Here is a 25050-nt window from a genome sequence, read left to right on the forward strand (position 1 = left end):
ATCCAGGAATTCGGATGGGGACTCGGAAGGGCTCTGTCTGATTGCATACAAAGCTGACCAATTTATAGTTTTGGGGATTGCCCTCTCCATTCCCTTTGAAATCCACTCCTGATACTCCTGCAATCTTTCCATATGTACAGATCTATTAACATCCCACTTTGGATCTTGGAGAGGGAAATATTCCTTAACGTCCCCTCCTGTAATCTTATAATGGTCTTCGGCCAGATTCCCTGTCGTTTTTAAAATCAGCTGTTTCTCTGTCTCAGTCATATACTCCAGTAATAGTTGTATATCCTTCCAATCAGGATTATGCTGTCTTACAATAAATTGGAAATGCTTAGTTACACTTACCGGGTCACTCCTATAATCTTTTGCAACCTTTTTCCATTCCCCTAGGTCAGCAGTAGAAAAGGGTACTTTAATTAACATCGTCCCACCATCCGGCCCCACCGCCTCCCGGAGAGGTGCTTGCAAAACTGTTGGAGCGGATTTCTTCCTGGTACGGGAAGATACGGGACTGTCCGGGAGGGTTGAAGCTCTGTCCGAGTCCGCATCCTGTTCCTGTGGTCAAGGGGGAGGCTTAAACAAATCAGTTAAATCTTGTTCTGGTGCCTGGTGAATCTTATTTGCCTTAGTACATCTTTGTCCAATACTACATGCCGAACAACACCGCCTCAGTTTACCTCTAAGTTCCTTGTTGTTTTCTCGCTCGAGTGCGAGTACCATAGGGTCCTGTGGGGGCACCATTCCACAGTCCCTTTGCCACTCTGGATGGTTTCGGAGGGTGAAAAACATATCTGCATACGAAACCTCATCCCATTTTCCTTCTCTCCTTAGAAACAGCATTAGTTGTAACAGAGTATTATAATCTATTGACCCATTGAGTGGCCACTTAGCGTCACCTTCTAGCTTATACAACGGCCCCCACTGATTGCAATATTTGATAAGGGTCTTTTTATTTTCTGTACCTCCAGTCCCAAGAATATCTTTCCAGTGGGCAAGTACACACCCCAGAGGACTTTTCTTCAATATATCTCCTTGTGTATTACCCATCTTGTAAGCTCTCCACGCAAATCGCTTCCTGCAGACCCCTATAGTTTTCTCCCAATTTTCCCCCCACACGTCCCAAAGTTCCGGACAAAACGGGATATTCCCCAGATATCCCCTACTCCAAGGAATTTGGGGGAATCCAGTAATGTACACGTATTCCCACGGTTCAAGTCCAAACTACCTCAGGAATGTTTCTCTCTGTCCTGACATACAAGGACGTTTAGTAAATTTGGATGAGAGGATGGCCCCCTTGCGTTCTAGCCAACCTCAGACAAGCCTAGGTGGCTAAGGGCAGCTGGACCAGCCTCTCAAACCACACACACAGTTGCAGTCTCACTTGAATTCTCGGGACTCACTCACGCTCTCACAACACAGGCACTCCCACAGCAGAACGTTCTTCACACATACACGTGAATTTGTCCGGACGCTTAATTAACACTCCTATTGACATCCCTTTTAGCAGCTGCAAAATATAGCCTTCAAAATCGCAAGAGGCCTGCTTATCCTTCTCCTGCTTCTCGTATACCGATCATCAGCAGGTCCGTCCTGGCTCCCGACAATGGGATGCAGCGGTTACCTCGGACTCACTCGATCTACTCCCAAGATCACTAGCAGCCGCTCTATCGGTCAGCGAGTCCCCCTTTGGCGCCCCAAACCAACCTGGGTACCCACCCAACGGGGACTATGCTGCACGCCAGACATCTCTGCGCGATTTACCAGCCGCCCCGGCCACGCGTACGACTTACAGGCTCCCTCCGTAAAACATACCGTTTGGTCCGCAGCTTCAGGAGGTTGTTGTCTGCTCCTGCGGTGAGCGGCTGGCAGCGGAGGCTCCTCCGAGGAAAGTGCTTGGGGTGCGCCTAGGAGAGTCCGCTCTGCAGTCGATCCCGCAGCCAAGCAGAGAGCCTCCTGGCTGGCTCGCCAAACTGATGTGTGGAAAACGGACTCCACAATCTGTAAGATTGTAAAGTAGGTATGTTTATTCAGTGCTGGGCAGCACGGGGGGGTAGTCCCACCACGCACCTGACACGGCAACTCACTTTAAATTTATACAACCAAGTGTTACATATACATAAAGTTTCACAATGCATCTATACTATACATATGCATGAGCTATCCCCGCTTCATATTAAAATTAGTCCCAAGGGGTCATTTCCATAAACTCCCATCTGCGCTTGCGCGGTGCCTCCTGGTGGTGGTTGTTGGGGGTCGTGGGGATGAAGGTCGGTGACTCCTCTTCGTCACCGCTAGTAACCTTTTGTTCTTGCACAAACTCAGTTATCCCTTGGCTTTCATTCAAGCTGCAGGGTCGGTTTCAGCTGGTTCTTGAAGCGACCCCCCCTAGTCCTTACCAGGAACTGTCTTTCGTGAAGAATTGCAAGACTTTCTGCTTCAGATAGTTTGCACAATGGTTAGCAAATCGTTAAGCAAGAGGTTAGCAAAACATTAAGCACTATTTATCAACTTGACTCCTTAGTATGCACAGCAATAATTAATACATGCCATATCTACTAAAATTTCTTTAACTCCTTCTCTCACTAAGACACGGTAAGTAGCCAAGCCAGTAAGTCATTTGCCTGGAGAGAGGGCATTTTGTCAAAATATATAAGCCTCCGTTTAAGTTCTTGTTGCTTTACCCTTTACTGCGTGTTAACAAATAACATGAACAGAATACTTTAATTTTCTATTACACAGTCGTCTTCATCCCCTCTCCTTGGAAAGTACGGCTGTCTTAAGAACATTACTCACCACTGCTAGTTTACCCTCCCCACTCCCTGAGGGAACCGGTGAGATATAATATAACAAAAGGCTTGAGGGTCGAGATAAGGACAGGGAGAGATCATTCAGTAGTTATCTTCACAGGCAAAACAGACTCAACTTGGGGAAAACTAATTCAATTTATTAACAATCAAACCGAAGTAGGATAACAAGAAACAAAACAGATCGTAAGAACACCTCCCTCCACCCCTCCCTTCCTCTCCTCCCCACCGTGAGCAGCGCAGGGGGACAGGAAATTGGGCTTGTGGTCAGTTAATCACATGTTGTTTTCTGCCGCTCCTTCCTCCTCAGAGGAAGAACTCCTCACATTCCTCCCCTGCTTCAGCGTGAGGTCCCTCCCACGGGCTACAGTCCTTCATGAACTGCTCCGTGAACTGCTCTGTCATGGGTTGTTTTTTTCCACGGCGTGGGGTCCCTCCGAAATGACTGCCCCAGCGGGCCCTCCATGGGCCACAGCCTCCATCAGGCATCCACCTGCTCCGGTGTGGGGTCCTCCACGGGCTGCAAGTGGATCTCTGCTCCTCCATGGATCTCCATGGGCTGCAGGGGGACAGACTGCTTCACCATGGTCTTCACCACAGGCTGCAGGGGAATCTTGCTGAGAGCAACTTTACTCTTCCCTCTCCTTCTTCACTAACCTTGGCATCTGCAGGGTTTTCTCCCACATCTTCTGGTTTGGCTTGGCTCCAGAGAGCCGCCCGGCCGGAAGGTGTGGCCCACGCCTTCCCCTCTCTTCCCGCACTTCCCCTTCTTAAATAAGTTATCACAGAGGCGCGATTGGCTTGGTCCCAGCCAGCAGTTTGTCCACCCTGGAGGTGGCTGGCTCTACTGGACAAAGGGGAAACTTCTAGGAGCTTCTTGCAGAAGCCACTCCTGTAGCGCCCCCAACTATGCAAACCCAACACAGACATGTATACATTTTTATGTAAAGGGCTATAAAACATGAGAACAGCAAATAAGAATTATGCATGAAATGAAAACAGAATGTGGAAAAGAAAAGCAAATCCTGTTAAAAGTTAACAAGCAGTACAAGAGAGACATTTGAACAAATGTTGGATTCAAATACAGAACCATTTACCATTTAAATCCAAGGCCGAAGTCACAAATTAATGTTCTTTAAACTCTATTCCTAGACTAAATAAAGCTCAAAAATAATATTGCTTGCTTTCACTGTACACATGTAGTTCCACAGCATGTTATAATAGCATTTGGTACAAACTTGTATAAAGTTGATGTTTTAATCATTAGTTCCTGGTGAGATAAGATCTTAAAAATTCTTTAAGAGTTCGATGGTAATAAGAGAGACAGTTAACAGACACAAATAAACAAACAAAAAATCATCCAAGAGAAAAAAAATCACCCAAGCCTAAAAAATGCTGGTTTTGCCAAGGTAAAACACTTCAGTTAATACAGCTGTCAGATATGTTCCCTTTAATTAATGTAACAAAAGGTATAGACTATTAAACTACTGTTCCAATGGGACAATCAGTACAGCAATAATTATTTAAAGTCAGTATTTTGATTTTGCTACTCCATATTTACTGCAAGATGACTGATACCAGAAAAGCTATTACAGAAATAAACTGTGCCCTTTAGTTCAAACTACTGCTGCGATCACAATTAGAACTATGTCCAGTTTTCAAGACCATGCTGTTTATTACAACTGCTAATCGCACCCTGACTGCCCACATTCTGTACATAACAATCTATCCATCAGGTACTATCTCAGATACCTCAGATTTACAGAGATATCTACTCAAATTTGTATTTTTAAGTGTACTCTTAAGTTCAGTATTTAAAACTGACTCATTGAAATTAGATCAGAAATCTGATTGTTCTCAGCAGAAACCAAGATTGACCTAATCTAAAAATCCTGTTGTAATATTTATGCATTCAACATACAAATGTCTTAAAAGTATGATACTAATTGAAATCAGTTCCAACGTAGCCATGAAAAGTAAAAGCCAGATGAGTGAAATTGCCTTCTCACAAATATAGTTTTCCAGCCTCACAGGGAATACAAGCAATAAACATATATATCAAAAATCCACCTAGAAGTAATTGAAATAACTGGGACTCACTTTTCATAAACAAAAAAAATCCTTAACTTACTGAAAGTGGATTCAATTGTTTCATTTTAAGTATTCAGCAGATTTATGCTTAGTAAAGCTTACTCTAACAAATAGAAGATGGGTCACAATATACTGCATACAACCACCCTTTTTTAAGCCATCAGCCCTCACAAATCCCAAATTCTTAGCAACGCAATAAATGTGTTTTCTAGCCACTTTTTAAAAAACACAATAAATCTTAGCACTAAAAGAGAAGCCATACAGAAGATAACAGAAGTTTTGTCTCATATGCTTCATAGAAAATGTTTGATTAGTTTTAGAAATGCTTATGGTTCACTTGAATATGTTTACAATCATAAAAGATACTGAACATTTATCAGTCACAGGGTTCATAAGGAGTACCTGTATGTACATTGATAGGAAGTTACAGATACATGCAATGGTGCAAGAAACCCAGATTTAACTAGTTAATCCCACGCACCCTAAATCTAAAGTTTAGGTAATACATGTTTCTTAAAAACTGCCTTTTTTCATAAGCTTTTTTAACAGATTAAAAAGGAGCATGGTACTTTATCAGTTGAAATAAATAGTAAGAATATATCTTATACAGTTAAAATATCTTACAAATACAGTTAAACTGTATAAGCATAAAAACAGGCCTTACTGAACAGCCTCTGCCCATCTTTCTTCTAGGCCCCCTTGAGGTACTGGAAGACCGCTATAAGGTCTCCCCAGAGCCTCCTTTTCTCCAGGCTGAACAGCCCCAACTCTTTCAGCCTGTCCTCATAGGAAAGGTACTCGTGGCCCTCCTCTGCTCTTGTGATTTCCTCTTAGAACCATTGTTCTTTCTTATTCCTGAGTTTTTAACCCATTATGAGAGGAGCTGCATTTATTGAAAGAAACACGTAGCAAACTAAGGAGTAATTTATTTAACTTAATTTGTCATACATACAATATATAGTTTGCCAGGAGAACGTCTGAAGGGAAACATGCATGAAGAGCCTGTTTATTTCTGTTTGCATACAGCAAAGTTTGTTTGCTGCTTTTAAGAAAAGCTATGAACTGGGAAGCTACCATCCCAGGAATTACACTCAAGTTGGAAAAAGAAAGTGGGAATCACATGTATTTGCAGCAATCACTTGCTAACTCCTAAAGGCATAGAAGTTTGGCAAACAAGTATTTGCTGAAACATCCACTAATATTCACACTAATGAATGTCTCAACCACCTGAAAGGCCAGATCTCACAGGAGTGAGCTAGCAGATACAACATTTTAATAGTTACCCCACAGCACCAGCTGAGTATTTGGAAAACACAAAGCACCACTTCCATTCAGACCAAAACTAGATCAAAACTTGTCATATCCTTTCCCTGTAATGTAACAAGTAATCAAGTATCCACTCAACACATGCAAGTAGTTAGAAAGGCAGTTCAAATAATTCCATACATGTACTGGAGTCTACACTCCATACATTCTGGGAAAACCTATACTTAGCAAGACACTTGCTTTGGAAGCTACAGTACTGTGATAGACATCTCTTAATCTTCACATAAAGAACTTAATTATCAGTGTGCTATGGTAGATACTGCATTGATGGTGTTTCTGCTGACTCAACTGTTTCAAGTGATTAGCAAATAGTAGTTGGGAATCAGAAGTGGAGTCAATTCTCTCCAGTCTGATTCTCATGAAAGACAGATGCTGCTTATGTTGTTTTGATGTACTAAGTTATACCTTCTTATATATTTTGAGACCTAGAATTACATTCTTACATTCTTTTAATCTCATCTGAGAAAGTCTATGGGGAGGGAACAAGAACTAAGGAAATATTTTTCTTGTTCTGCTTCTCCCCACAGTAGAGAACACAAGGTCATTAAACAAATGCTAGAGTGATGTTTGGCCTTGTGAAAGTCTATGGTAATTTAAGGGATCTTAGTAGCGCCAGGATTTCACACTTTGTTTTTCTTCCAAGACTGCCACTTAAAATATATAAACTATTCCCTTTGCTGGCACAATTGTATTTATTCAGCATGTATCCTTTATAAAAGGAGGAGAATGGCTGTTTACTTTCATACTCTGATGAACCTCAATGTCTAGTGGTTAAAAACTCAAGAAAACTTGAAGAAAGGTGATGAATACCAAAAGGAAGTCCAACCCAGTATTTTAAATATGTGTCCCCCGTGTCCCATATGGTTTAGTTATACCCTAGTGTTTTACACAAAATAACTTCCTTACAAATAGATGAATTAACAATCAATATTTCATTTTTAAGTCGGCTTTCCTTTTTTCTTGGGTGGACCTTTGAAACCTTTGGTCTTTCTTCGCAAGTTTCTCCGATCTACAACGGGTACCTCAATTTCTGCTTCCTCAGAGCTGCTGTCAGCAGCTCGCTCTGCCACTGTTTGCGTATACTGATCCATCTGCTCAGCAGACTCTTCTGAGTGTTCTTCCAACTGGTTCTTCTGTACTTCTTGCTGCTGAAAACACACACCCTCAAGTTCAACCACTATCAAAGAGCTCCGACTCAAAGCAACAGGGGCCTCCTGTGAGTTGTGCCCTGCTTCCTCATTTTGATCTTCCACTGAGGAAGCTGTTTTGGGAAATACGTTTTCAGAAACAGATTCTTCTGCTGCTTCGATTACCATAGAGTTGAGCAGGCCATTATCAGAGAGTTCTTCCTTCCGTGCTGAAGCAGCTGCATTTTCAGTGGATGATGACTTATTTTCAGATTTTTCGTGTTGTTCTTCAGTGCCCTCATTCTCTATTGATGTGCTTTCTTCAGTCAGCACTTCTGAATCATTTGCATTTAAAACCTGCAGGGGGAAGGGAAGGGTGCCAAAACAATCAAAGGGACAATTAATTGAAGATACAAGAGGCTGAACAACTACTGCCCCTAGCTAGCAACCTCAGAGGCTATTTTGGCATTCAGCATGATTACATGCACAGTCAACAAATCAGTCCTCTCCTCCTTTTTGCACAAGACTATTTTGTGAACTGCATTTGATATCCAGAGTTGCTCTCCTATTTTCAAATTCAAATTATTCAACAGATTGTTCAGGTACAGTAAAAATATTCTGAAATTAATCCTGGGGAAAAAAATAAAGATGTTTTATTTTAGACAGATACAATTATCATTTTGCTAGCATATAACAATCTGCTTTTGCACTATAAACAAAACCCAGTAAAATCTGTGTTCTAGAAGGGTATTTTACCATTAATTAATTGTTTGTACACTTCACCAGGGCAGAATTACTAGACAAAGTAAGGACATGGTTTTTCATTCATATCCAACTAATATTTTTAGTGAGAAATAGCTGTTTCATTACTGCCAACTGGAGCAACGTATCTTTCATTTCAGTATCACATACCTATATGCCTCACTTTTTCATATTAAAACAGAAACATTACTATATTCTGTTTATGGATTTACATCATCTGGCCTAATAATTGCTTCTCCCGATAATTTCATATGATGGTAGTGGTTACTTTCTATCTGTTACTTAACAAAAGAAAAAACAGCAAGGTATGTACACTCTGAAGGAAAGATTACTTAATATTTTGTTTCAATTCTCTCACCTTTGATACAGTGTCTTCTGAAGGTTTTGCTGGAGACTCAAGGATTAATGGAACAAACAGTGTTAAGGATTCTTCTCCTTGACTCTCAGATTGCAATTTTGATTCACCACCTAGAACTTCATTTGGTGTTTCCTCTTCAGCCATAAGTGAGGTCTTGCCAATTTCTTCTGTTACCTCACCATTCAGAGGTTCAGATAGAGTTTCCTAAAAATCACATTTCTAAGTCAAGATTATGCCCAACTACTGTTCCCAAACACTAGTGGGTGTATCTGTGATCTAAATTTGCAGCTTAATCTAAGAAGCAGCTAGCTCAGGTACCTAAAATTTACTAAGAAGGTATAGCTTAGCATAGAGTAGCTATCCAACTACTTAACGAGCATATTAACTTGGTGTCATCACCTGCACTAAGTTTCTGACCATGGCTTACACTGTTAGAAGCCAAGCTGAGTAGTTTTTATGCATCTCACAAGCATGCATGCTGCAGTCTTTCCTTGAAACCATACGTTAACGAACCCAACCTAGTGTAAGATCCACTTTCTCACCAATCAGTAAGAACATAAAACACTGGAGGTATCGCTAGGCACAGAGGATACTCCCAGATTTTAATTCAAGCTGGTAACAAGTATTTGTAGATAAAAGTTGGATTTAAAAATCAAAGCAGGCAAGCTTTAAGGGGAGAAATAAAGAGAGTCAACAATAATCACTGAAACATACCAGCTATTGGCTTCTTCAATTTATTTATTTATTTATTTATTTTTAAATTAGAGATACTGGATCAGATCCTGACCCTACTTCAGTTCTCCACAATATTTGAGTAGAGTACAATCAATTAAGAAAGTTAGGTTGATAGACAAGCTAGAAATTCACCTTACTGAAGGTCCTATGAACTCTATAATTCAAAATAAGTAATGTAATATTCCCTGATACTAATTCTATACTAGTTTTAGCTTCTCAGATATACTTCTCAACAAAGCATCGGTACAAAAATCAAAGAGTTGATAGTCACATGGATCAAGGCAGCAAGGACCATACTTAACAAACTGTAGTTGTATTCCAAACTTCTTATCTGCTATTGCTGTCACATCCAGCTCACCTTCTTCTCACTGCATTTCTCAGGGGGTGATGCATGTAACTCCATTTCTGATACAGATCGGTCCTCATTTTCAGCAATCATTTCCTCATCATTCTCAACAGCATTCTCCCCAGATTCTTCTACTAAGTCTTCAGAGCTTTCAAATATGTGGGCAGGAAGTTCCAGTCTGCAGCAGGTATTAAGATATTTCCTTTAAATCTTTTAGATTAATACATAATTTTGGAGATCTTAGCTGCAGGGAAATTCTTTCATGACCAATTTTAAACTGCTATATCACATACTTCCTATAGGAAATACGAATCCAGAAAGCTAAATACATCTAAAACCAGTTAATTACTAATTAGGAAAAATACATTAAATAAACAAAATTGCTGTGACAATTATAAAATGATGACATCTATCCCACTTCCGTTTTATGTGAATAAGAGTCAGAAATGTGTTTAAGTCTGTTATTTTTAATTTAGAAAGAAGTAATCAATTACATATTTGGAAGCCACAAAGGGGTGAGAAAGGAAGCAACTTCTCCCAGCCTCACTGAAGAAACAGTTTAAAATTATGGAGCTATATAAGCAAATATGCTTGTATAATCATTGAATATATATAAATATTACAAAGACCATGACTGGAAAATAATTCAAGGTGATAAACACATCAAGGCTGAAGAAGACTCAATCAGCTAGAGATTAAATTAGCAAAAAGCTAAAGATGAAGCTCTGATGGTAGTAACACCATCTCAAACATTCAGTTCTCATTTTTGAGATTATAAAACTTAGAAAATAAAAAAGTACACACAATAAATTTGCAGGAGGCTGCTTCACAATCTCATAATAAAGCCATTATTGAAGGGTTTTATCCCAGGTGCCAGTCTTGAGGTGAAGGCACTCCAGAGGAGAAAGTCCCTAACAGAAGACCCTGCTGCATTTGCTAATGTGTATGGAAGGGAAGAAGAATCAAGCTGATATCCTGCCCTGTTGCCATCAGGATTCACTGTAGCTCTGCTCATGAGCACCATGTTACATATCTTGTTCAGAAGAGGAGTGGCACTTGTTGACTCCACCTTGCAAGGCCCAAAATACTGATGTTCAAGAACAGGCTAGTCCTCTCACATACCAACTAGCCAATTAGTAGTAACAGCAAAGAATTTCTCAAGCTGTGGCAGAGTCAAACCGTGCCATTTGGCCTGTTCTGAACCAGCTTAGGGCAGCACACTGACAGTGCAGGACAGCAGTGCTGTATCTCTGTAGTTCCAGAGAGCAACTTCAAATACAAAAATTAGGCTGTAGCTAGCTTAAGAACTCAGCCTCACAGGAAAAAAAAAAACAAACCAAAAGAAAACCAAAACCTAATTTTATCTGTTTAAAGAAAGCTAATGGAACAAGTTTGAGGGATTTCCTACAAAATAATCATACCATCTTCAGTTCCCAAAAAGAGGGTTTGTGGTTTTTTGTTTGGTTTTTTTTGGGGGGTGTGAGGGTTATTTTGGGTTTGTTTGTTCGTTTAAGAGCATGAGACACAGAGAGAGAGAAGCAGTGTGTGTCTATGAGTGTACATATACCCACACACAGGAAGGTGGAGGAAGGATATATTTATTTATTTATTTTAAATAGGCACAGCTCTGCTTTCTGGATGGAAGTCAGTGCAAATTAGTACTTCAGGCCCTGTCTTGTATGAACTGTTATAGAACACAAGTGGTACAATTCTTCACATCCCCACTTGACAGTTATTACACAGGATAACATTCTTTAATCCGGAGATGACTTTTAAGTATGTAAGTTTGGATATGATGGTTTTAAATCAGAATTTGTCTAAACAAAGGGTTTTAGTTTGATGACAGGTGGCTCCCTGTAACTCTTTTGTTATTAAGTGACAAGCAGTAACCAGCTCCCAAACTAAACAGTCAGGCTTTACTTTACTGCATTATGCCACCATAACAAGAGGTCAGGAAGGGACCCCTCTCTGAAGATCACACATAGTATTTGTGGATACATGTCCAGTTATATTATTGCAAGAAACTATGCTGTATGAATACAGATGGTTTTACCTTAATGCAGACTCAGTTATAACAGAACACATCCCCTTAAACATACACCCTCAATCCTCATTGATTTCTTATTGTTATTTCCAATATCTACTGAGCTTTCAGAGACATCAGACATTTTTGTGAAATCACTCTTCAGGTAATGTCTCAATTTCCTTCCTCACACCAGGCTTTATTTTCAGTAATTTAAAAATCAAGCACTCAGAGTAGGAAAAAAGGACAATAAATACCAGTTAGCACACTGGGAGACACTACTGCAGTTTGTGACTGCCTAAGCAACAAAATAAGAAATAATCAATGAAATATGGGCTCCTTTACCTGCTTTCTAACACAAGAACATTTTCCTCATCTTCTTGGGAAGTTTCAGGTTCAGATTCCTGGCTATTTTTTCCTATCCTGGGACGTTTTAAATGACTGCTTCGTGTTCGAATGGAAATGGGAGTTATGTCAGGGTCTTAGGGAAAAAAACCAAAATAAATGCAAGCAAACAAATGCAGTCTGTAAGGTCTGCACATATTTCCCCCCCCACTCCCTCAGTTTCATTAAAGCAACTGAGTGCAAGTAAAACATTTTACTGTGGTGCTTATTTTCTTAATATACATCCATAGTCTCTTTACCAAGACTCATAACAATGTTATTCGAAGACCTCAAAATGTTTATGAGTTGAGCCTCAGCACCTTAGAGGAAGGCATTTTTTTTTATATACTTTGCAGATGAATATGCTAAGCTTGAAAGCAGTAGAAGAGCCTGCTAGTCTACTAATCCACAGTAATCACAATACTGATAATCAAGGCTACTTTTACCTTCAGATGTGCTTGCATGGACAGCTATTGATTCTTTGCCTTTTTGAGAGTCAGCCTGTTAAACAAAAGCAAGGCTAATGTTATTCCAAAAACTTCTGAATTGATTGAAATACCTTCATCTCCCTACCTGTGGCTGTATCTTTCTAAAGCACTATTTCATAGTAATGACCCTATGGAAGAGCAGCTATAACCATTCTTAATTTAAGATACTTATATGTATGTATCTTATCGCTCAAAAATTAAATATTTTTAATGATCTTTACTACAAGCATAAATATTTTTTCTGCATTTTACTTCTGGCCTCAACATAGAAGATAAGACTTAAAAGTAACCTGACGTTATAAATAACACTACCAAGATTTTTCCTAACCATTCAGTTCATAACAGGTGTCCACAGAATTAAGTGCTATAAGTCTGTTTTTTTCTTTTTTTTTTTTTTCTTTTTGTATAAACCCAAGAGACTGTACTACAGTAGTTGACAAAATTTATCAGGACAGTTTTATTTTTATACTTGTATTCTATTTTGTAGTCTTATTTTTATTGTGGCACACAATAAAATATGGCAGCCCATGGGTTACCTTAAAAGACAAAAAAAAAAAAAAAAGAGATCAGACAAGAAAAAAACCCCAGAACTCAGTGATTCAGCAGTAATGCATGTTACATGAACAGTCAGCACAAGAGGCTGCTTATGTTAGAGCTCACTCTCCCTAGAGCTATTTTGCCCCTTGTTCGTCCTCACCTGTCATAGTTCAGCCCCGCTTGGGATCAAGCTATGCAGTCTCTCTCTCACTCCCCCCACCCTCCGAGGGAATAGGGAGAGATGATATAAGAAAAAAGGCTCGAGGTTTGAGATAAGGACAGGGAGAGATCATTCAAGTTACCGTTACGGGCAAAACAGACTCCACTTGGGGAAAACTATTCATTTATTAATAAAACCAAAAGCAGGAGAATGAGAAAGAGAACAAAGTTACTTCCCCCCACCCCTCCCTCTTCCCAGGCTTAACTTAATTTTCAATTATCTCTACCTCCTTCCCCTCCCCAAGAGGCACAGGGGGGAAGAGGGAATGGGGGTTATGGTCAGTCCATCACACATTGTTTCACGCCGCTGCTTTGTCATCGGGGGAAGAACTCCTCGCATTCCTCCCCTGCTCCTTCGTGGGGTCCCTCCCACGAGCCACAGTCCTTTGTGAAACTGCTCTGGCTGCGGGTTGTTTTTCCATGGAGTGCAGTCCCTCAGGAACCAGCTGCCCTAGCATGGGCCCTCCACAGGCCACAGCCTCCTTCAGGCATCCACCTGCCCTGATGTGGGATCCTCCACAGGCTGCAGGTGGATCTCTGCTTCTCCATGGACCTCCATGGGCTGCAGGGGGACAACCTGCTCCACCATGGTCATCACCACAGGCTGCAGGGGAATCTTGGCCAGGAGAAACATTACTCCTCCCCCTCCTTCTTCACTGACCTTGGTGTCTGCAGCCATTCCTCTCACAAAAAATTCTTCACAATTGGCTCAGGCAGATGCCTCTCAGATTCTCTTCTCATCTCCTCTCCACTTCTTGCAGCCAGGCTGGGCCGAGTCAAGCCCAGACGGCTGCCTGGCAGGAGGCCAGAGGGTGAGGGCTGCAAGGCCCACAAGGCTTGCACCTTCCCCTCTCTGCCCCCTGCTTCTACTCCTTCACTTCTTTTTTATTTTTCCCCTTCTTAAATATGTTATCACAGATGTGTTATCACTGAACATTCCGTCACCAATTGACTTGGCCCTGGCCAGCAGCGGGTCCGCCCTAGGCCTGGCCAAGTCCACCGGACTAAGGGGAAACTTCTAGCAGCTTCTTGCAGAAGCTGCCATTGTAGCCCTCCCCCATGTCATGGTTTTGTTTAGTAGGGGGGGGCCTAAGGTGGCAGCTTCTGTAGGAAACTGCTAGAAGTCGCTCCCCTTTGTTCAGGGGACTTGGCCAGGCCTAGGGCGGACCCACTGCTGGCCAAGGCCGAGCCGATTGGTAGCAGAATGTCTCGTGATAACGCCTCTGCGATAACGTATTTAAGAATGGGAAAACAGAAAAAAAAGAGAGAGAAGAGAAGATGTGAAGAAGCTGAGCAGGGGCAGAGGCGCAGAGGGGGAGGCGCAGGCCTCATGGGCCTTGCAGGCCTCACCCTCTGGCCTCTCGCCAGGCAGCCGACTGGGCCCGACTCAGTCCAGCCCGGCTGCAAGAAGTGGAGAGGAGATGAGAAGTGAATGAGATGTAAAAAGGATCCTGAGAGACATCTGCCAGCCTGTTGTGAGGAACAGCTGCAGACGCCAAGGTCAGTTCAGAAGGAGGGGGAGGAGTAATGCGGATCCTGGCCAAGATTCCCCTGCAGCCTGTGGTGACGACCACGGTGGAGCAGGTTGTCCCCCTGCAGCCCATGGAGGTCCACGGAGGAGCAGAGATCCACTTGGAGCCCGTGAAGGACCCCGTACCGGGGGAGGTGGATGCCTGAAGGCAGCTGTGGCCCGTGGAGGGCCCGCTGGGACAGCTGTTCTGGAGAGACTGAACTCCGTGGAAGAGATCACCCACGCCGGAGCAGTTCCACAAAGGACTGTGGCCCGTGGGAGGGACCCCACGCTGGAGCAGGGGAGGAATGTGAGGAGTTCTTCCCCCGACCATGAAGAAGCGGCGTGAAACAACGTATGATGAACTGACCGCAACCCCCATTCCCTCTTCCCCCCTGTGCCGCTCAGGAGGGGAAGGTAGTAGAGATAATGTTAAGCTTGGGAAGAGGGAGGGGTGGGGGGAGGTTATCTTGTTTTCGGTCTCATTCTCCTGCTGTTTGTAGTAATAAATGAATAGTTTTCCCCAAGTTGAGTCTGTTTTGCCCGTGACGGTAACTTTAAGGATTTCTCCCTGTCCTTATCTCAAACCTCGAGCCGTTTTTCCTTATATTTTCTCTCCCTGTTCTCTCGGAAGGTGGGGGGAGTGAGAGAGAGACTGCGTAGTCTGGTCCGATCGGGGCTGAACTACGACACCCCACTAAACAAAACCAACACACTACTACCCCATTCTTTTCGTTTTTTTCTGCAAGCTAGCTGAGGACTCAGTGGTCAAGCACTTGATACTCTGAAGTGGGTGCAAGCTATACACATTAAAATAAAAGTATGCACATTGCTCTTTATTAGCTGCTGTAAGTAATCTAGAACTGGCAATAACCAGCATCCAGTTCTTCTGTCACCTTTTCAGCCTCACTTCCAGTACTACCCAAGAAGGCCAGAAACAAGTGGCCATATCTACATTCTGGTGCCTGAAATAGTTTCAAGTAAGTTTTAAATATATAAGAATTTGTAGGCTAATGATAAATCATTCTAGCATCAAAACATACAAAAATAGGGAGAACTAAGTAAAAGGTGAAAATGTAATTTGGGGAATGTTTTTTTTCTGGTTTGGGGGAAGGCTAGGTGTTTTATTTTGTTTAGTGGTCCAACAATTTTCAAAGCATTGCAGAACTTGTTACAGACAGTGCAGGTACCAAAAAGAGGCAGGTGCCAGCAATTCTACCAAGCTATGAGGAGTTGGAGCACTTTGGTATCTATCATCTTCCTCTTCTGGATGCGACAAGGCTTAAGTTCTTAACTCACAGCCACAAAAATCGTTAGAACTACTAATATCCCTCTGCTATTTTCTTCAAGTATATCCATGTAGCTCTATAACCAAAACATGTATTTTTGAGATCATTTTGCTAATATTATCGTTATTGGAATCTGAATCTAGAACTCAGTGATGATGCTCAAGACACTGTTACAAATTAAAGATAACTAAGAGTTGTTGCTTCTGATCATTTAGAGACTAAAATATTACTATTTTGCTGTCAGTTTTGCTTTGGGAAATGCTAATTTTCTCAACTGGGAAAAGGGACATTTGATTTACATTTCAAATCTAAAATCTAAATATGAAGAGCTGAGAGTACCAATTCAACCATTATTTCCTATTTTTAATGAAAGCATTGACTTCTATGAGAACATGGTCATGTCAGTACTACAGACACAGTCCTGAAGCACATTAATCCATCCTCACTGTATTTGGAGCTACAAGTTTTTCTCAGGCACATTCTGTGTGACCTCAGAACACAAATGAGACAGAGGAACAACAGAATATTCTAAGACACAAATATATTTATGACCACATATCCATATGTAGCTGAAATCTGGTTGAGATTTCAAATATGTACAAAGAAAGCTGTAGTCCTCCTATACTGTCAATGTATAACTGTGAATGCAAACTAAACACTTTCCATTGTATTGAACTGTGATGTGAATGTGCACTTCTGTAAACACTTTTCCTCATTCTCTCCACTCTTATGATGACTCAACAGGCTTTCTAGACAATTTAATCAGAGCCAGCTGAAACAGTCTCCTCCAAGCTGCTAGCAAACAGCTCAAATGACAGGTGTGACAGACCCCTCTACTTTCATGGGACACACACACACGCCCTCCCCCCAAAAAAGTGTATTTTTAACCCCAGCTTAATCATTGGTGTTACATCAGTGGGATGCATAACGTCCACCTAAAAAGTAACAAAAGCATTTGTTTTTTATATATAGTGCAGACTTGAGCCAATCCAATTATGATGAGATGAACAAAAAGCATTTCTTATATTTTATGATTTTTTAGTAACAAAGCAATCAAATCAAGAAGTATCACTTTCTGGTGATACCTCTGATAGAACCATGGGTTCTGTCAGACCGGCTACCACTTAGTCGAAGAGAAGAGATATGAAAAGTACAAGGTCTCCGCATAACTGAGGACTGTTCTTTTGAGAACTTGAAATAGAAATATCAAGCAAGCATAACATACAGTTGATCAAACATACTAATCTGCTGAAAAACTACATTTTTTAATTTCATAGAATCATAGAATGGTTAGGGTTGGAAGGGACCTTCAAAGGTCATCTAGTCCAACCCCCCTGAAAGGAACAGGGACATCCCTGACTAGGTCAGGTTGCTCAGAGCCTCATCCAACCTGGCCTTGAACGTTTCCAGGGATGGGGCTTCCACGACCTCTCTGGGCAACCTGTTCCAGTGTTCTACAACCCTCAGTGTAAAAAATGTTTTCCTAATATCCAATCTAAATCTACCCCCCTCTATTTTAAAACCATTACTCCTTGTCCTATCACAACAGGCCCTACTGAACAGCCTCTCCCCATCTTTCTTGTAGGCCCCCTCGAGGTGCTGGAAGACCGCTATCAGGTCTCCCTGGAGCCTCCTCTTCTCCAGGCTGAACAGCCCCAACTCTCTCAGCCTGTCCTCATAGGAGAGGTACTCCAGCCCTCTTATCATCTTTGTGGCCCTCCTCTGGACCCTTTCCAACTGGTCCATGTCCTTCTTATGTTGGGGGCTCCAGAACTGGACACAGTACTCCAGGTGGGGTCTCACCAGGGCAGAGTAGAGGGGGAGAATCCCCTCCCTCGACCTGCTGGCCACGCTCCTCTTGATGCAGCCCAGGATGCGGTTGGCCTTCTGGGCCGCAAGGGTGCATTGCTGGCTCATGTTGAGCTTCTTGTCCACCAGCACTCCCAAGTCCTTCTCCTCAGGGCTGCTCTCAAGCCATTCCCCACCCAGCCTGTATTTGTGCCTGGGATTGCTCCAAACCACATGCAGGACCTTGCACTTGGCCTGGTTGAACTTCATGAGGTTGGCACGGGCCCACCTCTCCAGCCTGTCAAGGTCCCTCTGGATGGCATCCCTCCCTTCCAGCGTGTCAACGGCACCACACAGCTTGGTGTCATCGGCAAACTTGCTGAGGGTGCACTCTATCCCACTGTCCATGTCACCAACAAAGATGTTGAACAGGGCCGGGCCCAACACGGACCCCTGAGGGACGCCACTCGTGACCGGTCTCCACTTGGACATTGAGCCGTTAACCACCACTCTCTGAGTGCGGCCATCCAGCCAATTCCTTATCCACCGAGTGGTCCGTCCATCAAACCCATGTCTCTCTAGTTTAGAGAGAAGGATGTCGTGTGGGACAGTGTCAAATGCTTTGCACAAGTCCAGGTAGATGATATCCGTTGCTCGTCCCTTGTCCACCGATGCTGTCACCCCGTCATAGAAGGCCACCAAATTGGTCAGGCACGATCTGCCCTTGGTGAAGCCATGTTGGCTGTTACCAATCACCTCCTTGCTCTCCATCTGCCTTAGCATGGTTTCCAGGAGAATCTGCTCCATGACCTTGCCAGGCACAGAGGTGAGGCTGACCAGCCTGTAGTTACCCGGGTCTTCCTTATTTCCCTTTTTAAAAATTGGGGTTATGTTCCCTCTCTTCCAGTCATCAGGGACCTCACCAGAAATACATTTCAGAAATGTATTATTTCGTAGAAATTGAAAATATTTACTGAATATAAAGAACAGGTAATCAAAGTCAGATGAATAGGACAAGATACATTATATGATTATAGAAAACTCTTAAAAGCTCTCAAGCCTTTTTAACATATGGAAAACAGTCTGTGTACCTACACTTACCTGTGTTTCTAGCTCAGTCTTTTGTCCACTTGCTTCAGATTCTCCTGCAATCTGCTGAAAATAATTGTCGGCTTGGAAACTTGTATTTTCTTTCTGAGAGATCTCTGCTGTTAAGATTTACAAGAGGAAACAGGGAAAAGGAAAATTATAGTACCTTTATATAACAATTAACCATTCCAAATATGATCTCACTGATCTCAGGACAAATAAAAATCTTTCTGCTAGTTTCCATGGGCAATGTTCACAGAAGTCACCATTGAACAAACACTCTGCAGTACAACTTTTACAAAGTGTCAGAAAACAAAACAAAGCATCCATACCTGTAATTTTGAGCTTTTCCCTTTGCAATATAGTGGTAATAGGTGTTCTCTGGAACCAATGTCCTGCTCCCTCCACTTCCCACAAAAGGTCATGATCCCCAGGGTACTTCTCAAAATAGTGCTTACAAGCTGAACAAGCATAAGAAAAAACACACTACTATATATACTATATACTCACCTGTATCTCAGTTTTTAAAGTTTATCTGAAATCAAATTCATTTTCAGTCTTCTATCATACACATAAACCATCAAAGAAAGAACTGTTCAATAAAACAGTCCAGTCTGAAATAAACATAATATTGCTTTACCCTACCTAGTCATTCTTCTCAATAAATCCTTTCTTCAGGTTTAAGCAGTTTCCATTATTATCTTAATCTGCAAACAAAGATAGATGGGATTTTTTTTCTTCTTCTCTGAGCACCCACTTTGGAGTTTTACAACTTCACTGGTCACTGTCCCTGCCAATCACAAGATCCAACCAGGATGGAAGGGCTCTTAGGAGAATGTAGTCAAGTGATTTTTGTCACCTCATGTTATTATAGGCACTTGTGAAAAGCACTCTTTGGGAACACGAACACATTGCTATTGCATGGTTTATTATCCACTCACTGTTCACTTTTGGAATGTTTTCTTCTCTGCTGTCCCTCCACCTCTTTCCTCTCAATACACATACTAAAAATCCATGTGGAGAGGAATGTTTTGACATTATTCTGTAGTAGCTATCAGGAAAATTACCATTTTTCACCTGATTCACTACTGATGCATAATCTTAGTGGACAAGATCCCTGCCATATCATTCCTTGGCCAGGGAAATAGATTAGTCATTAAATTCTGCTCAAGACAGTTTGCTGATTGAAGCCTAACAAACCAGGTCTAGACAGATACAACAGCAGACAGGGGTTATTGCAAAAGCAGAAAATTGTCAGTGCCTAAGTAAGAAGGCCAGACGAAAGTGTTAATACAAGGAAGCCTGATAGATGGCCTGAGAGCAGGCCTTGAGAAACTGAACAAAGGAAATGCTTCTTGCCTGAACAGTCTCAAGCAACATTGTTTCCAAAATGTGTGTCATTTCCTAGCTGACATAACCCTCTTGGGTTGTTAATGGAAGAGCCATAACTGTTTTCCTTGTATATTAGAACTGTGCTTTCTTATACCCAAGTTAAAACATAGCCTAGTATGTTCACTTCACCAGAAGTTCTGAGAAAGCATGAATTAAATGACCTTGTGAAGCTTAGGAGTGAGCAAGAAAAAAGTGCTACAAAGAAGATATATGTTAAGAGAACATACACAGAAACACCTCAGCCTGCTCTGGCGGCTTGTGGGGGGGAAAATATAGCAGTAAATTGCACAGTAGCAGAAAGTCAACAGAGATCCAATAATCTAACCTCACAGAGCACTAAAATCTAATCAGGAAATACTCCATCATCTTCAACAAATCGGGATTTTGAACCTTCACTGAAGAGCAAGACATTTAATACAAAAACTGAGGATGCAGCCACAAACATGGACCTTGAACAACAGCACTTATTTGGACATGTAAAGAAAGCACAAAGATGATCAGAACAATAAATCAATCAGCTTGCCTATGTACATGAAGGATGACAGTGGGTATCGTAGGCCAAGAGCGTCTTCAGTAAAGGAATCCACAAAGTCTTCCAACATGATTAACTCAAAGTCTTTCCCACGATGTTTCTTTCTTACAAACATTGTGTCTAGCACTGGCAGCTGATAACTCTGAGTAAGAGAAGAGCTACAAATACTTCCTGAAATAACAGGGGAAGGGAGAGGGGGGAGCAATCCATCAGTACTTCAGCATTGACATGTTGTTGCATGGATTTTAGAATATTCAAATAAAGACCTTTATAATTTATCAAAATTATATCAAACTATATAATGTCATATAAAGTTGTATTAAAGTTATCAAAATAATTTACAATATTCATTAAAAATAAACAATTGCTATCAGACATTTATTGGCTCTTTGGGCAGGCTTCATAATGTTGCCAAGATATATCTGTCATAGTTTAGCCTCGCTCGAGACCAAGCTACGCAGTCTCTCACTCGCTCTCACTGCCCTCCAAGGGAATGGGGGACAGATAATATAACAAAAAGCTCGAGGTTTGAGATATTGACAGGGAGAGATTCTTAAAGTTACCATTATGGGGAAAACAGACTTGACTTGGGGAAACTGATTTCAATTGATTAATAATAAAACCAAAGTAAGATAATGAAAGAGGAAAAAAAACAACTTCCTCCCACCCCTTCCCTCTTCCCAGTCTTAACTTTAATTTCAATTATCTCCCCCTCCTTCCTCCCTCTGAGCGGCACAGTGTGAGCAGGGAATGGGGATCTCGGTTAGTTCATCGCACATTGTTTTCTGCCACTCCTTCCTCCTTGGGGGAAGAACTCCTCACATTCCTCCCCTGCTCCAGCGTGGGGTCTCTCCCACAGGCTACAGTCCTTCATGAACTGCTCCAGCGTGGGGTCCTTTTCCACAGAGTGCAGTATCCCGGAACAGGCTCCCCCAGCACGGGCCCTCCACAGGCCACAGCCTCCTTTGGGCATCCATCTGCTCCAGCATGGGGTCCTCCACGGGCTGCAGGTGTATCTCTGCTCCTCCATGGACCTCCATGGGCTGCAGGGGTACAACCTGCCTCACCGTGGCCTGCACCATGAGATGCAGGGGAATCTTGCCTGGAGCAACTTTACTCCTTCCCCTCCTTCTTCACTAACCTTGGCGTCTGCAGCTGTTCCTCTCACAAGAAATTCTTCACAATCAGGCTCAGGCAGGCGCCTCCCATGTTCTCTTCATATCTCCTCTCTACACCTCTCGGCCGGGCCAGGCCATCCGGGCTTGAGTTGGGCCCAGACAGTCGCCTGGTGGGAAGCCAGAGGGTGAGGGCCACAAGGCCCACAAGGCTAACGCCTCCCCCTCTCTGCCCATGCTTCTGCTTGTTCTACTTTTTTTATTTTCCCCTTCTTATATACGTTAACACAGAGGCATTATCACTGTCACCAATTAGCTCGGCCCTGGCCAGCAGTGGGTCCACCCTAGACCCAGCCAGGTCCACCAGACAACAGGGAAACTTCTAGCAGCTTCCCACAGAAGCTGCCACTGTAGCCTCTCTGCTACACCAAACCAGCACAATATCATAGACTAATATGTTAGAAAGAATCTGCTAAAGCAGTCCGATAGTACCAGAAAAGGATAGCAGAGATAGAGAGGAAAGGCTCACTTTGAAATCCCACTATACAATTCCATAGGAAAACCATACTAAAAATGAAGCTGAAAAAAAGGAGGAGGGAAAAGGAGACAATAATATTCTTGAATTTCACTTTTATCTAGATTATATAACTCCTCAGGACCAATATAAAGACTAAATTCAGCTCTTGTTTAAGGACTGAAACAGTAATTCTTTTTTTTTTAATGAAACTAAAAAAAAATCCTAGGATCCTTTACATTGAGATTCTCCCATAACTCATAAATAATACATTATCCATAATTAAATGAAAATGAAACAGACTGTCACAACACATACGTACTTCAGCATCAGAGGATTCAAAGGGTAGCTATGGACTCAGTGATGACAAAGTGATACCATATAATGGCATTAAGATAGCATGTCAACTATCCAATCCATTTTCAGGCCCTCATTTTGCCAATCAGTGTGAATAATGTAAAGTAAAATAAAATTAAATGAAAGTAAAATAAAATACCCTTTCCTCTAATGAGGTCAAAGAGAAGCATACAGTCATCTATACAACATAGTTTATCTTTGCAATCTTGTACTTTTGAGATCAATGAACATACTTATCTTCATTTTTCAAGCAAGGAAAATATGAGCAGAGAGGTCACATTACTTGGGTACCCCTTGGGATACTAGTCAAGCTCCACCAGTCTTTCCTAACCATCTGTATCCAGCGCTGTCTTTCTCCACATGGGCTACTCATTTGGAGAACACATCACACAATCAAATATGGGTGAAATATTAATAATGTCTTCAGTGTTTGCTAACTCAGGACAAGCAAAAGAGAGAGCATCATGAAAACTATAACAAATGAGCATGAGTATAGCAAAACATATGTATTGTATGTGCCACATAAACAAGCATCCCTGTTCTAGACTAAAAATAGAACCACTACTCTAATTGCCACCTTTATAAGGCCACAACAATGCAAATAATATTTGACCTCAGTGCCAGGTAAGGTTACAGAGCACATCATCTTGAGTGCCATCATGTGGCACATACAGGACAACCAGGGGATCAGGCCCAGTCAGCATGGGTTTATGAAAGGCAGGTCCTGCTTGACCAACCTGGTCTCCTTCTATGACAAGGTGACCTGCTTAGTGGATGAGGGAAAGGCTGTGAATGTTGTTTACCTGGACTTTAGTAAAGCCTTTGACATCATTTCCCACAGAATTCTCCTTGAGAAACTGGCTGCTCATGGCTTGGACGGGCATACTCTTCACTGGGTAAAATAACTGGCTGGATGGCCGGGCACAAAGAGTTGTGGTGAATGGAGTTAAATCCAGTTGGCAGCTGGTCACAAGTGGTGTTCCCTAGGGCTCAGTTTTGGGGCTAGTCTGGTTTAATATTGTCCTGGTTTCGGCAGGGATGGAGTTAATTTTCCTCTCAGTAGCCAGTGTGTTTTGGATTTCATATGTGAAGAATGTTGATAAAAACACTCTGATGATACGAGTTGTTGTTAATGAGACCAAGGACACTGTCTGCTTTTCCAGGTCTCGTTAAAGTCTCGTTAGTGTGCAGATGCAGGAAGCTGGGAGAAAGACAGACAGAATAATTGATCCAAACTGGCCAAAGAGAGTATTCCATGCCATAAAGGTCATGCTCAGTATATAAGTGGGGGTTGCCCATGGGGAGGGCATCCTTTCCATCCTTTGCATCCACCTTCTCATCTCTCTCGCTTACTGGCATTGTTCCCTCTACCTTGCTGGCTCGCTTTCGCTCCTTTGTTTGCTGCTCGGCTTCGTTTCCATGATTGCTGCTCGGGACGGGCTGTATCGGTCATTCGGACATCGGATGGTGAGAAATTGTACATTGATTATCTTGTATATATTAATGTCCCTATATTCTGTTATTATTGTAGTTTTCCTTTGCTATTTTAGGAAACTGTTTTTATCTCAACCCACAGGTTTTCCTTTCCTCCCAGTTTCTCTCCCCCATCCCACTGGGAAGGGGGAAGGTGAGTGAGAAACTGTGTGGTGATGAGGGCTAAACCACCACAGTCTTTTTGGCGCCCAACGTGGAGCTCAAAGGGGCCTCACTAGATCAGTCGGGAGATTGGCAGACTTTAATCTGAGGATCCAAGGTTTGAGCCCCTGGTCAGTTCCGAAGGGTTGAGATAAGGACAGGTTTGGACACAGTGTGTTGAAAACAAATTTGTTACAAGCATTCATTATGTCGGTTTGGTCATCGCTGGTCACAATGTTGTTTTATTTGTTCTCAGAGTTGTTTTTAGAGCTGTATTGGGCAGCACCATACTTGCTGCTGCTTGTTGGTGTTTATGCACAGCTTATCTTTTCTGGAACTAAAGGTATTGCTCTGCTGTGCTATGTAGCACTGGCTAGTTTGGTGAGATCACTGGTAACGGGACCAGTTTCGTATTTGTATTCAATGGTGGCGGACAGTGCGCAGAGTGAGGAGGCAGTGGGAGCTCCACCCAGATATTTCTGAAGCCATCTTGTGGGTGTTGCTTGGAACTATACCTGTTGTTTTGTTCCGGGAAGCCAGGCCGTGGGGAGAACATCAGTTTACAGCTTCCCCCACTTAGCAAAGCTAATTTCTACAGCTTTTGAGAATTTTGAATACCCTTG

At 42.3% G+C, this 25050-nt stretch overlaps 1 protein-coding gene across 2 annotated transcripts in view; it reads right to left on the minus strand.

Annotated features, from left to right (window-relative positions):
- Window positions 1-5850: 5850 nt before the first annotated feature.
- The window catches only part of LOC147596792 (soluble lamin-associated protein of 75 kDa-like), a 39647-nt gene continuing 20447 nt past the window's right edge, over window positions 5851-25050 (minus strand). Inside the window, exons 5-12 of one of the 2 annotated variants that reach the window (XM_086769535.1) lie at window positions 20798-20977; window positions 19215-19343; window positions 18889-19001; window positions 12409-12463; window positions 11924-12059; window positions 9568-9733; window positions 8475-8678; window positions 5851-7711 (exon numbers count right to left, since the gene is read on the minus strand). In XM_086769535.1, the coding sequence (XP_086625661.1) occupies window positions 7166-7711; window positions 8475-8678; window positions 9568-9733; window positions 11924-12059; window positions 12409-12463; window positions 18889-19001; window positions 19215-19343; window positions 20798-20977 (1529 nt within the window). In that variant the 3' untranslated portion in view covers window positions 5851-7165. The remainder of the gene's footprint in view (window positions 7712-8474; window positions 8679-9567; window positions 9734-11923; window positions 12060-12408; window positions 12464-18888; window positions 19002-19214; window positions 19344-20797; window positions 20978-25050) is intronic. The other variant, XM_086769536.1, reaches the window with a different exon arrangement.

The sequence above is a fragment of the Chlamydotis macqueenii genome, chromosome W (genome assembly GCF_036417535.1).
Source record: "Chlamydotis macqueenii isolate bChlMac1 chromosome W, bChlMac1.mat, whole genome shotgun sequence".
In the NCBI taxonomy this organism is placed as follows: domain Eukaryota; kingdom Metazoa; phylum Chordata; class Aves; order Otidiformes; family Otididae; genus Chlamydotis; species Chlamydotis macqueenii.